Source organism: Jaculus jaculus, chromosome 5 (assembly GCF_020740685.1).
Source record: "Jaculus jaculus isolate mJacJac1 chromosome 5, mJacJac1.mat.Y.cur, whole genome shotgun sequence".
Lineage (NCBI taxonomy): Eukaryota > Metazoa > Chordata > Mammalia > Rodentia > Dipodidae > Jaculus > Jaculus jaculus.
Window position 1 is genome coordinate 105,820,859 of NC_059106.1, and position 14,473 is coordinate 105,835,331.

The following is a 14,473-nucleotide window of genomic DNA, read 5'->3' on the forward strand; positions in this document are numbered from 1 at the left end:
CAGCACTTGAGAGGCAGAGGTAGGAGGATAACCATGAGGTCGAGGCTACACTGAGGCTACATAGTGAATACCAGGTCAGCCTGAGCTAGAGTGAGACCCTACTACAGAAAACCAAAATAAATTAATTAATAAATAAAAATATCTCTATAATTCTTATAAATTCTAGTGACTAGAAGCAGCTCTAAACAAAGAAATAAATTTGCTTCAATCAAGCAGTGGGGGAGAAAGCTATACTACTTATATTCCCTGCAGTTTAACAGTTGACTGAAATACTTAGAAGTAACAAATGATTGATTACAGGGAAAATCTACCTTTGGAGTCAAAAGAACCCACTAGTAAAAAACAAGCCAACAGTCCTCCAATACTTCTCTACTTTATTAAGGTTGACAAATATGGTATTTATGTACCTTAACATTTAAGTTTTCAGTGATGTTTAGATTTTAAGTAATTTTCCCATAATTAGTTAATTCAGGCACACTGGTTTGTATTTTAGAGAAAATAATTATCTTTAGAACACAGGTAGGAAAAAGTATAGATTACAAATGTTACAAAGATGATTTCAAATCCCAGCTAATCTCTTTGTAAACTGCAACTACTCAGTTAGTCTTCAATGACAAGAGAGATCAGAAACAACTGTCTACACATATCTATATGATAGTCTGGTAACTTAGAAATCCCTGAAAGAGCACATAAGCTGTGATTACTGAAAAGCTCAGAACACTGCCAAGATGTAATTGCAATGTATTTAACAGAAGGCCACAAATGTTGGTTTCCTAAGAGGAATAAAAACTACAGGTGTCACTTGATAATGCATTGAAATGGCACTGCCCACTGTGAGTGTTGCACAGAAATCAGGTCACTTCCTCTTGAGCAATCATTTTGGATAAGTTTCCACTATCATAGCATGGCCCTGTAAAAGAAAAAAAAAAAAGTTCATTTAGAACAATGAAAGGGCAGAGCTGGTTAGACGACCCTGCAGTTAAATGTGCTTACTTATGGGTTGGGTTCAATTCCCAGTACCTACATAAAGCCAGATGATCAAAGTGGTGCATACATCTGGAGTTCATTTGCAGTGGCAAGAGGTCACATTCTCATCTGCCTCTCTCTCTAATAAATATATTTTAAATAAATAAATAATAACCAGGTAAGGTGGCACATGCCTTTAATCCCAGTACTTGGGAGGCAGAGGTAAGAGGATCACTATGAGTTTGAGGCCAGTCTGAGACTACATAGTGAATTCCAGGTCGGCCTGGAATAAAATTAAAATAAATAAATAAATAAATAACGAATGAATAAGTTGTTTTAGAAAGAATAATAAAAGATGAATTCAGCCCGCATGGTGGCAGAAGAAAACAGTGGTAAAAGCACAGGATTTTCAAGTTTGACAATGGTTCTGCCTGAACTTTTTTTTCTTTTACTAAGTAACAAAGCTAGAGTTTGAAATCAGGTCTAGATGAGTCCAAAGCCTGGGCTGTCCTTCACTCTTCTCCAGCTAAGGAAATGAGCTGAGGGACCACAGGGCAAGAAGAAAGAATGTCCCCTTTCCAGTATTTGTAAGTGCTATATACTTATGACATTCTATGTGCTACATAAAAAAATTACACTCAGATCAAAGGATAGTGCCCTTTTTGAACTACATGATTTGTATACAGTGCTATGTACCAGGCAGAGATATCAGGCAGGACTGTAGCCCAAAACAACCAGGAGTTACACAGATTAAAAATGTTGCTGGGTTGGGAGAATAAATCAGCAGCAGGCCAATTGTCTAATGTGTTCAATCTGCAACACCACCAAAAAGTTTCTCATCCTGAAACAAAAATGTTTCAACTTATAAATAACTGGTCTCTTATTTCTTCAAGGAAACCAAAGAGAAGCCATATTTACAGACTTTTTGAGGAGATAGAGCACATTCAGGGTGGCATGGCAATAAAGATTTTATGTTCTTAAATAGCTTATTCATCTTATCACTAATAGAAAATGTCTGTAATATGTACGAAAACAAAACTTGTTCATATCAAGATTCAAAAAGAAAAAGTCTTACTGCTGGATTTTAGTTCCAGTGAAATGTTATAGAAGGTAGCATGTTGGGTCTCTGCCTATCTGCCTCTCTCTCTCAAATAAAAATAAAAACATTTGAAAAAAATAAGAAACAGTTGGGCATGATGGTGCATGCCTTTAATCCTACCAATCCTACCACTGAGGAGGCTGAGGTAGAAGGATAAATAAATAAAAATTTAAAAATTAGGAATTATATTGAGATATTTATGTTAGTGTCTGGTAAAGGAATTGTAAATGATTCTAATTTTCCAATATACCTTTGTGTTTTCCATATTGAATTCATTTAATTTTATAAACAAGAAAATGTAAGCAACTATATTTTTGTTGTTTGCTTTTTGAGAGAGGATCTCACTGTAGCCCAGGTTGACCTGGAATTCACTCTGTGACCCATGGCTGGTCTTGAACTTATGGTGATCCTCCTCCCTTAGCCTCATGAGTGCTCAGATTAAAGGCATGGCCACTACACCTGGCTAAACATTACCTTAGAGGAAAAAAAATAATTTGGACTTACATGCCATCTTCCTTTCAATATATTATCAAAATTAAAGTCAATGCTCCCTCCACTTCCCAAAAGTAAACTGCTTTTATTTCTCTTGCCATCAGAAATACTGCTTTATGAATACTTCAAGTTAAACTAAATCAAACCAAATATTCCTGGGATATGAAAAGCCCCTATGATGTTGCTATTACGTACCTGCCCTCCAGCTGCACAGGCAGCCACTAATGCATACTGGCCTCCATCCTTCCGCAATCTGTTGGCAGCTGCCATGACCAACCGGCAGCCGGTGGCTCCAAAAGGGTGTCCCAGAGACAGCGATCCACCCCACATATTAAATTTCTCCAGAGGAGGTGATCCAACCTGTTAGCCACAAAAATAAATACCCACATAAAGGCAATTTTACTTAACACATGAATCAAGTCAAGCTCTTTTTAATATGAAGCTACAGACAGACAGGGAGGAAAATAATGTGAGACATGCTACAAGTAAGTATACTACAAAAGAAAGAAAGCCTAGCTCAGTAATAAAGAAAAGGGTTGATTTATTTTTTATCTGATATCTGAATGGAAAGAATAAAAAACAACATAAAATTTTACTATTTCTGGAAAAAAAATTCCAGGTATTATTTCTAAACTAAGAAATACCCATTTATTGAATTATAAGATTCATTAATTTAATAAAATGTTAGACTCTTCATAAAAATAAGCTTCATTGGGGACAAGGACTTAGCTCAGTGGTAGTGCACCTGGGGAGCAAGCACAAGGCCCTGGGTTTGTTCCACAGCACCAAAAAAAAAGAATAAGCTTCCCACTTTGTACTCTTTTTCATTTTTTTTTCCAGGCAGGGTCTCGCTCTAGCCCAGGCTAACCAGAAATTCACTATGTAGTTTCAGGATAGCTTTCAACTCACAACAATCCTCCTACTTCTGCCTCCCAAGTGCTGGGATTAAAGGTGTGTGCCACCACGCCCAGTCCCATTTATATTCTTATTAACATAACAAAAGCTCAAGATATTAATGTACTTTGGAAATTCAAACTTTTTTTAACAGAAAATTACCTTAGTTTTTCTACCCATGTAGTTTTGTGCAAACCAATCAGAATCCATAGCTTTAAAGTTGGCCAAAATTTGACCCTAGAAGGAAAAATAATGCATGGAAGACTTTGTTATTAATACTCCTCTAAGGCTTTCTGTTAGGCATAGGTTTATGAAACTAAAGTTAGACAAATCTTTGTATCAGCTTTCAGTTAAAAATATCCTAAAGAAACAACTTAGTACTTATTATGGGTCTCTGGAAAATAGCTTCCCAACGTGTTTTCAACACTGTAGGTGTGGCCCTTGATTCTCTAATTCATGAGACCTTCCCACAATGAAGTTCAGTACTTAAAATATAAAACCTCATTTCCCATAAACATGGAACAATTTAATGACTCAAATGCATCTTACAAATTACTTACTGAGAAAGCTTCATGAAATTCAAAAGCATCAATATCACTCATGGTTAATCCTGCCTTTTCTAGAACTTTTGGAGTAGCATATGTTGGTCTGAAATGAAAAAAAGGTAGCATCTTAAAACTTTAAATTTTAAAATATTATTTTTATCTTGAGAAAGAGAGAATGGGTGTGCCAGGACCTTCAGCCTGCTATAAACAAACTCCAGAACCTTGTGCAACATTGCACACTTGCATCACTATATGGCTATGTGGGACCAGGAGATTTGAACATAAGTCCTTAGGCTTCTCAGGAAAGCACTTTAACTGCTACGCTATCTCCCCAGCCCTTAAAACTGTAATTTTTAAAAAATATTTTATTTTTATTTATTTGAGAAAGAGATCCAGAAATAGGCAGGGGGAGAGAAAGAGAGAATGGGCACATCAGGGCCTCCAGCTACTGCAAACAAACTCCAGATGCATGCACCCCCTTTTCATCTGGCTTATGTGGGTCCTGGGGAATTGAACCTGGGTCTTTTGGCTTTGCAGGCAAATGCCTTAACACTAAGCCACCTGTCCAGCCCTTAAACCTTTAATTTTTAACCTAAACATTTCTTCATATTCCCAAGAATGAATTTTATATTTATTGATTCTACTGTACAAATACTACATGTGTTGAGGATATGAACAGACGTGGCCTCTTTCCTCATTAAGTTTAGATTGTAGAGTTAAATAAATAAATAATAATCAAACAATAAAAGATAAGCTAATAATATAAAAAGGACATAATTCAAAATGGCAAGGCATGGGAGAAGGTTTGGCTAGTCTCAAGGTCATGATGGAAGCCAGCAATGAGGGGGGGAAACTTTTATGAAAAGCTATGAAAAAGACTGCTAGAGAGGTACCTCAGTGATAGAGAACTTGTCTATCATAAGTGATGCCTTGGGTTCAACATTACAAAAAACGAAAAAATGATTATATAATAGACTGTATAGCAACATGAAAATGCTTATAACATTTATTACAAATTACATATAATAATTATGAGTAAAGAATATAGGCTGGAGAGGTAGCATCATAGTTAAGGTACTTGCCTGCAAAGCCAAAGACCCAGGTTTGATTCCCCCAGGACCCACATAAACCAGATGCACAAGGAGACATATACATTTGCAGTTTGTTTGCAGGGGCTGAAGGTTCTGACATGCCAATTTGCCCATTCTCTCTATCTGCCTCTTTCTCTCTCTCTCAAATAAATAAATAAATTTTTTAAAGTGTAGGGGGAAAATGGAAAAATAATCCAGACCTATAAAATGATATACCAAAAGAAAAGGATTATTTTAAACTTTTACTTTTTATTTTGAATATTTTATTTATGTGTGCATGGACATGCTAGGCTCTTCCACTGGTTGCTGCAAAGGAACACTGGACGCTTGCACCACTCCTTAATCTGGCTTTGCATGGGTGTTGGGAATTGAACCCAGGACATAGGCTTTGCAAGCAAGCATCTTCAATAGCTGAGCCATCTCTCTAGCCTCAAGATTATTTTTAAATACCTCATAAACCAATTATGAATTCAGAGCTTATTATACTTTCCAATCTATATGAAAAATGTAAGTAATCAAATACTTTTCATTAAAGTTGAGGAATATACATTGCTACCTACCCAAGTAAGAGCTGATCTTTTGGGTCCTGGGACACATATATAAAATCCCTAGATGAAAAACAGAGGGGTTAGCTCCAGTAACAGAACAAAGAGATCAGAAAGCAATTCACAAGAATATTTACTTTACCTCAAATATGCCTTTGGCTTATACCCCATGGCCAGAGCTTTGTCCTCTGCCATAATCAACATTGCAGAAGCACCATCAGTCTAAAATGTTAACCAGAACAATGATGTTAATGACTTAATTTAACTAATATTTAATTAATTCTCTACCCTACCTGGAGGTTTCCCTATAACCATCTTCTAAATCCTGTACCAGAGTTGACTGACTCATTATATTTACATCACAAACTTATTTTACTGTATCCATCCATCCACCTTTATATCACAATTTAAATACACATATTGAGTTATTTTGGATGACAATAATAGTAGACTGTTCAAAATGTATAATTATCAAAATGCACAAAAAGAGGGTTTCCATAATCAACTTAAGCCAAAGGTTGTTGCTTCTGGCACAGAAAATAAGAAATATGATGAGTTAAAATAATCTATCATTTATTTAACTTATTTTAAAAATATTTTATTAATTTATTTGAAAGAGAAAGTGAGGCAGACAGAGAGGGGGAGAATGGGTGCACCAAGGCCTCTAGTCACTGCAAACAAAGTCCAGTCACATGCAGCTCCCAGTGTATCTGGCTTAAGTGGATATTGAGGAACTGAACCTGGGTCCTTAGGCTTCAAGGCAAGTGCCTTAACTGCCAAGCCATCTCTCCAGCCCTGTTTATTTAACTTACTTATTTTTACATTTTCTTTTCTCATTTTAAAATACATTTATTTGTTTGCAAAGATAGAACAGACATGGTAGGTCTTCTTGTCACTACAAATGAATTCCAGATGCATGCTTCATTTTGTATGTCTGGCTTTATGTGGGTACTGGGGAATAGAACCCAGGCCAGCAGGCTTTTTGCAAGCAAGCATCTTTAACCACTAAGTCATCTCTCCAGCCCTGTTTTTATAGTTTCTATGCGATTTCTCAGTTGCTTCCTGCTCATGGCTTCTAGGCAACTTTATTCTATAGAGAAGGCACTAAAAGAAACAAGTGGGTATATAAGAACATCAGAACCACAGCTTTGTAACACGCTGGAAACAACTTACACATTTTAAAATATATATATATTTTATTTACTTATTTATTTATTTCATTTATACAAGAGAAAGAGGCATGGAGAGAGAAGGAAAGAATGGGCACACCAGGGCCTTCAGTCACTGCAAAGGAACTCCAGATGCATGCACCCCCTTGTGCATCTGGCTTACATGGGACCTATAGAATTGAACCATAATCCTTTGGCTTTGCAGGCAAACACCTTAGCCATTAAGCCATCTCTCCAGCCCAAGTTATACATTTTTATCTCAAATGACAATCAAGAAGTTATAAGACAAAGAGATACTACTGGTTTAAATATATATGAGAAAGCCCTTTACTATAACTTCAAAAAAAGTAAGAACTTCTGGGTCTGGAGAGATGGCTCAGCAGTTAATTGCCTGCAAATCCTAACACCCTAAGTTTGATTCCCCAGGACCTATACAAAGCCAGATGCACAAAGTGGCATATGCATGTGGAGGTTGTCTGCAGTGGCGGGAGGCTCTGGCATGCCCATTCTCTCTCTCTCTGCTTGCAAATAAAAAGAACTGGGTCAGGTATGGTGGCACACTCAGGAGACCGAGGTAGAAGGATCACTAAGAGTTCGAGGCCACCCTGAGACAATTCCAGGTCAGCCTGGGCTAGTGTGAGACCTTACCTTGAAAAACTAAAAAGAAAAAAAGAAAGAACTTCTTCCATAATTCATAAATAAAATCCAAAAAGTAAAGGAAATTACTCTATCTAAGTATAATCAAAGTAAGTTATATCACATTCTACCATACTTTCTCATCAAGCCTGAACAAAGTATATAACCACTAACAGCATGGCCATTAAATCTGGAAACAGAGATGACTATACATAATAAACGGGTTATGGCCATTACATTAAGAAAGTTTTATGACTAGCTAAGTGCATGAAAAAGAGCTTTTCCATCAGCAAGGTAGCTGAAATAGGTGACATGTCAGACCTGAAACTGTAACTTTAAGCTTGATGTAGTGATACAAGCCTATAATACCAGCACTTAGGGGGCTAAGACAGAAGGATCATGAAGTTGAGGTCAGCCTGAACTACATAAAGAAATTCTGTTTCAAAAACACAAATATTATTTATTTATTAACTAGTTTGTTGACACAGGTCTTGCTATGTAGCCTAGGCTAGCCTCAAACTCTTGGTCCTCTTGCCTCTGAAGCTTATGTGCTGAGATTATAGGCATGTGTCACCATACTCAGTTTGATTTTATTTCCCTTTTATTAATTAGCTTATCTGCTTATTTATTTGAAAGAGAGAGAGAGCGAAAAAAGGGGGGGGGCACTCCAAATGGCCTCTTGATGCTGCAAACAAACTCCAAGTGCATGTACCACTTTGTTTATCTGGCTTTACATAGGTACTAGGGAATTGAACCCAGGCTGCAAGCAAGTAGTTTTAAATGCTGAGCCATCTTCCCAGCCCTATTTTTTTTTAAACAATGAGTTTGCATCTATTATATAGATACTGACTCACCTGAGGATTTTTGAATAATTTATTTATGTATTTTGTTTATTTGTATTTAAAGCAAGGTATAACTCTAGCCCAGGCTGACCTAGAACTCACTCTGTAGCCCAAAATGGCCTCAAACTCAGTGATCCTACCACCTCAGCTTCCTGAGTGCTGCGATTAAAGATATGAGCCAACACGCCCAGCCTTCATTTTATTTTTACTGATTTTATTTGAAACATTTTTTAAAATAAATGAGCTATATACTTAGGCCTGTAACCATAACACAAATAAATAAATGTTTTAGGTTTTTCTATTCAGAGTTCAGAAATGTAAGTCATTACAAAACACAAACAGCATTAACAGTTACCAGGAAAGAAGAATTTGCAGCTGTTACTGTGCCATGGGGCTTGATGAACGCAGGTTTTAGTTTGGCCATCTGCTCCAGAGAAGAAGGACGAATGCCGTTATCTTTGCTAACTGTATCCTTTCCTATAAAAACATAAACTTTTTAACTCTAAGAAATTGTGTCACACATCTTCTCCAGAGAAATGTGCTTTTAAAAATATAAGAACAGGGCTGGGTAAATGGCTTAGCAGTTAAGGCATTTGCCTGCAAAGTCTAAAGGACCCCAGTTTGATTCCCCAGGACCCATGTAAGCCAGATGCACAAGGGGGCACATGTGTTTGGAGTTTGTCTGCAGTGGCTAGAGGCCCTACCATGCCCATTTTTTCTTTCTATCTCTCTCAAATAAATAAGTAAACAAATAAAATATTTTAAAAGATGTAAGAACAAAGAACATGCAAATCTTACCTACAGACTAAAAAGAAAGCCTATTTTTAAAAAAATTTTATTTTTTCCAGTACTGGGTATCAAAGACAAGATTGTGAGTGTTCTAGACTCTATCAACCAGCTCTATCCTCAACCCCAAAAGAAAGCCTTTTATAGTTCTCAAGGTATGGTTGAATTTTATTTTATTTTTTTTCCCGAAGTAGGGTCTCACTCTAGCTCAGGCTGACCTTGAACTCAGTGTGATCTTCCTACATCTATCTGCCTCCTAATGTTGGGATTAACGCTGCCTCACCTGGTGAGTTTTATTTACTTATAGTTCAGTCTGGCCTCAAACTCAGATCCTCTTATCTCAGCCTCCTGAGTAGAGGATTACAGGCATGTGCCACTACATGCAGCTCATGATAAGATTTTTTTTTTTTTTTGGTTTATTTATTTATTTGAGAGCAACAGACAGACAGAGGCAGATAGATAGATAATGGACACGCCAGGCCCTCCAGCTGCAAACGAACTCCAGATGCATGCGCCACCTTGTGCATCTGACTTACATGGGTCCTGGGAAATTGAGCCTCGAACCAGGGTCCTTAGGCTTCACAGGCAAGTGCTTAACTGCTAAGCCATCTCTTCAGCCCTCCAGAAGGCTTTTTGACCCTCAGGGCAGACTCTGAGTGGTGCTGAGTTGGTCCTTTTAACTTTTGCTTTCAAGATACTCATTTATTCAACCACTTTTTAAAAATATTTTATATTTATTTATTTATTTGAAAGAGAAAGAGGGAGAGAGAGAGAGAGAGAATGGGCGCTCTAGGGTCTCCAGCCACTGAAGATGGACTCCAAACACGTGTGCCCCCTTGTGCTTTTGGCTAACGTAGCCACCGGGGAATCGAACCTGGGTCCTTTGGCTTTGCAGGCAAACGCCTTAACTGCTAAGCCATCCCTTCAGCCCAACCACTTTTTTTTTTCTTGAGACCCTGTAAAGGTCTCCCCAGTTTAGCATGATAAAATCCATGTCTGAGTGAAAAAGAAGCCAGAAACAAATGAAAAGAAAAACAATTTACTGTATGGTCCCATTTATAGAAAACTAGGGCTGGGGATGCCGGCTTGGTGGATGACCCCTGTAACCCGGCCCCTGGAAAGCTAACGTAGCAGTTTAAGGCCAGCCTAGACTACAGGTGAGCCCTAGGGCAGCCTGGGCCAGAGTGAGCCCTACCTCAAAAAGACAAGACAAAAAACAAGCTGAGGAGATGGCTTATCACTTAAGGCGCCTGCCTGGGAAGCCTAAGGACCTATGTTCAACTCTCCAAGTCCCAGCCAGATGTGATGCACAAGGTCACACTTGCACACTAGGTGGAGCATGGTCTGGAGCTTGATGATAGTGGCCAGAGGCCCTGGTGCACCAGTTCTCTCTCCCTCTCCCTTTTTCTCTCTCTCTCACTCACTCTTACTCTCGCTCTCTCCAATAAAGAAAAGTGGCCCTCACCCTACCTCTAAAAACCAAAAACAACATCAACCAAAGGTCCGTTGTGGTGGCACATAGCTTTAATCCCAGCACTCAGGAGGCAGAGGTAGGAGGATCGCTGTGAGTTCGAGGCCACTGAGAGACTCCATAGTGAATTCCAGATCAGCCTGAGCTAGAGTGAAACCCTACCTCAGAAAAAAAAAAAAAAAAAAAAAAAGGAGGGGGCTGCTAGAGAGATGGCTTAGCGATTAAGTGATTGCCTGTGAAGCCTAAGGACCCTGGTTCGAGGCTCAGTTCCCCAGGACCCACGTTAGCCAGATGCACTAGGGGGCGCACGCAACATGATAAGATTTTTAACAAAACTCTTTAGACATATGGGGGCTGGAGAGATGGCTCAGTAATTAAGGCACTTGTCTACAAAGCCTACCAACCCAAATTCAATTCCCCAATACCCATGTAAAGCCAGATGCACAAGGTGACACTTGTGTATGGAGTTCACCTGTAGTGGCTAGAGGCCCTGGTGTGCTCTCTCTACCTGTCTCTATCTGTCTCCTTCTCACTCTCCCAAATAAACAAATAAAAAGAAGACATTATGGGAAGTCATATAAATGCTTTAATAAATAAGACAACATGCTGGGCATATCTAGCACTTGGGAAGTTGAGGCGAGAAGACTATTGTAAGTTTGAGGCCAGGCTAGGCTACATGCTGAGTAATAGGCCAGATAGGGCTACATGGCAAGACCCTATCTCAAAAATATAAAACCAAAGCCAACCAACGAAAAAAACACCATCCTATTCTCTTGAGACATTCATTTCATTAGTTGTTCTACACAGAAAACGTGACTCATGAATTTAAAACAGGCACGGCCAAGCATGGTGGCACACATCTGTAATTCCAGAGCTCAGGAGGCTGAGGTAAAGGATCAGTGTGAGTAACATGGCAGCTTGGGTAACTAGCAAGACTTTATAACAGAAAAACAAACAATACCATGTACAAAAGAACTAGAAAATACCAAGAGAATATAAAAAAAGGTTCTCATAATAACCTTTACCTAGAGCTGGGCATGGTGGCATACACCTTTAGTCCCAGCACTTGGGAGGCAGAGGTAGGAGGATACTTGTGAGTTCAAGGCCACCCTGACACTACATAGTGAATTCCAGGTCAGCCTGGGCTAGAGTGAAACCCTACCTCAAAAAACCAAAAAGAAAAAAAAGCCAGGCTTAGGATACCAGGAGAATATTTAAAAAGGCTCTCATAATAACCTTTAAAAAGCCAGGCTTAGTAGCACATGGCTGTAATTTCAGCATTTGAAGGGGAAGGCAGAAAGATCAGGAGTTCAAGCCAGCTTCAACTACATAGCAGGTTCAAGGCTACATGAGACCCTGTTTCAAAAAAAATCTTTAGATTGTATTACAACATAAATCTAAACTTAAGCCCAGGTTTAAGAATACAGGGTATTTTGAAAACTGAATCATTACACTTAGTTAAAAACAAAACAACAACAACAACAACAAAAAACCATGAATTTTTAAGGAACTGAAGTAATTCAAAACTCCCTAATAAGTATCACAAGTAACCCCATTTACCTGGTACTTTGAAGGGCACAACATCAGAAAGGAGTCCTTCCTCCTGTGCCTTCTTGGCCAGATTGTGAGAACGCAGTGCATATTCGTCCTGTTCCAGTCGAGAAACAGCAAAGGCAGCAGCCAGTCGGTCTGCAGAATGGCCCATGGTCTCACTGGTAGAGAACTCAGCCACTGCAGGGAGCTAAGAAAGGAGATGAAGAACAGGTACACACCATTAAGAGGTCTTCTATGATACACAAAATTGCTTTGTATTATTTAAAAGAGATAAAAATCTATTTATCAACTGGAAGTGGTTGCTCAAGCCTGTAATCCTCACACTCAGGGAGCTGAGACAGGAAGATTATGAGTTCAAGGCCAGCCTAGGCTATATAGCAAGACCCTGGCTTAGAAAAACCAAAAGGGGCTGGAGAGATGGCTTAGTGGTTAAGACGCTTGCCTGTGAAGCCTAAGAACCCATGCTCGATTCCCCACAACCCACATAAACCAGATGCACATGGTGGTGCATGTGTCTGGAGTTCATTTGTGGTGGCTAGAAGTCCTGGTGCACCCATTCTCTCTCTCTAATAAACAAATGAATAAAAATAAAACATATTAAAAAACAAAAAAAGAAAGCCTGTTTATTATCAATTAATCAAGATAGAGACGAGGAAAGCTATTTTGATAAAGCTGATTTGATAGCAGAGTATCTCTAGAGGGTCATAATTCAATTTTTCTTCTTATCTCTTTTCCTCCATCTTGCTCAAATAATTATCCTTTGTGGTAGAATATATAATTATTGGAACATGCCTGAGTTCACTGCATTATTATAATCTATGCTTGGGGAAATTCTAGAAGCCCAAGTTTTTATTTATATTAAGTTCACAAGCCTTACCTCAGGTGACAGAAAATTCAATCTGAATTTAGAGAGTAAAGACAGTCGCTGACCCAGAGTCTTGGCTTTATTGAGATCAAGCATCATTTTCCTCATTTGCCTCGAATGACGAATAGGAACATCAGACATTAACTCAACACCACCTGCCACGACCACATCACACTGGCCAGAAGCAATCAGGCCAACAGCTACAGGGCACAAGGTATATGTACATGAACATGTTTGCAGGAAATAAGCAACTATTGCCAACTTAAGCTTCCTGATTCAAAAGCTGTATAACATTATCACCCACTTTATACATTATACAGCTAATTATATTTTCAGTGGGAATAATATTATTGTGGTACTGGGAACTGAACCCAGAGGTTTTTTTGTTTTGTTTTTTGTCTAAAAACACATTCAACATAGCTAATAAATACAAATTTCATTCAGCACAGGGACATCAACTTCTATCTACATCAACTCCAACAATATTCTACTAAACCTGAGTATTTTATGTGCTCCTAGCTTTAGTTTTCAGAAAGGTTTTCTTCCCTCCTCCCTCCCCTGAGAGAAAATGTTAATTTCTATCACATGACAGAGATATATGGCTTCTGAAATCTAAGGAAGTGGGCTTCCCTCTTTATGACCACTGGCAAGTATTTTGTTGCTCTATCTGGGAGATGGTTACATGCTCAGAAAGTAGAGGAGCCCTCAATAATTGCCTCTGGTATCATTCTCTACCACCATGAACTGCCCTCCCAATCTGGCCTTGATATTATTACAATAGCAAGAGTACTACTAAGCCTTTCAAGTTTCCCATCTTTTGTCCCACAATTTTAGTGAAGCTTGTTAGAAGTTGAAATAATATATAGAATGCCAAGGACATGGAAGTAAAGTGAAGAAAATACTTGGCCATCTAAAATAGGGATTGACAACTATGTTGGTGGTGGAGGCAGCAGGACCCTATCTTTATGGGAAAATGTCCTATCTCATTGAGGTTTAAACCCAGCAGGTTAAACTAAGCATTCTCCTAAAGACAAGCTCTTCCTACTGGCAGTCCCTACTACAACCAGCCCAGTACTGATGGAAGAGTTGCATCAGTGCCTACACAGCAAGAAAAAGAATACAAACTGTCAGAACCCCAAAAGTTTGAATGTGATCTTATTTCTATAAAAACACAAATGAAGAGATCTGTGGTATCATTAATTTCTGTAAAGACTGCTTTATTTTTAAAATCACTTAAAAGACAAGAGAGGAAAATGAACACCCACCTTTGGTTTTCAACATACCTGTGGTCATAGCTTGGTTAGAAGAGATACAAGCCATGGTGACAGTATGGGCAGGAGTCTTGTCAGAGAAGCCAGCTCCGAGAGCAGCCTTCAGGAAAAAGAGAATGAAGTAATCATTTTTAAAGGAAATAAATATGTGATACTCTGACTCTACCCCATGAGCCAGGAAAGGTTTCATATTAATATTCTACAAAGTTTTAAAACAAAATTAGGAGCTTTACAAATTCTTATATAT

At 38.5% G+C, this 14,473-nt stretch overlaps 1 protein-coding gene across 1 annotated transcript in view; it reads right to left on the reverse strand.

The window, feature by feature from the left end:
• Window positions 1-357: 357 nt before the first annotated feature.
• The window catches only part of Hadhb (hydroxyacyl-CoA dehydrogenase trifunctional multienzyme complex subunit beta), a 47,955-nt gene continuing 33,839 nt past the window's right edge, over window positions 358-14,473 (reverse strand). The window contains exons 7-16 of the mRNA XM_004663734.2: window positions 14,239-14,326; window positions 12,968-13,155; window positions 12,097-12,277; window positions 8,635-8,756; window positions 5,775-5,854; window positions 5,648-5,695; window positions 4,012-4,099; window positions 3,614-3,688; window positions 2,753-2,917; window positions 358-910 (exon numbers count right to left, since the gene is read on the reverse strand). Of these exons, the coding sequence (XP_004663791.1) occupies window positions 875-910; window positions 2,753-2,917; window positions 3,614-3,688; window positions 4,012-4,099; window positions 5,648-5,695; window positions 5,775-5,854; window positions 8,635-8,756; window positions 12,097-12,277; window positions 12,968-13,155; window positions 14,239-14,326 (1,071 nt within the window). The 3' untranslated portion in view covers window positions 358-874. The remainder of the gene's footprint in view (window positions 911-2,752; window positions 2,918-3,613; window positions 3,689-4,011; window positions 4,100-5,647; window positions 5,696-5,774; window positions 5,855-8,634; window positions 8,757-12,096; window positions 12,278-12,967; window positions 13,156-14,238; window positions 14,327-14,473) is intronic.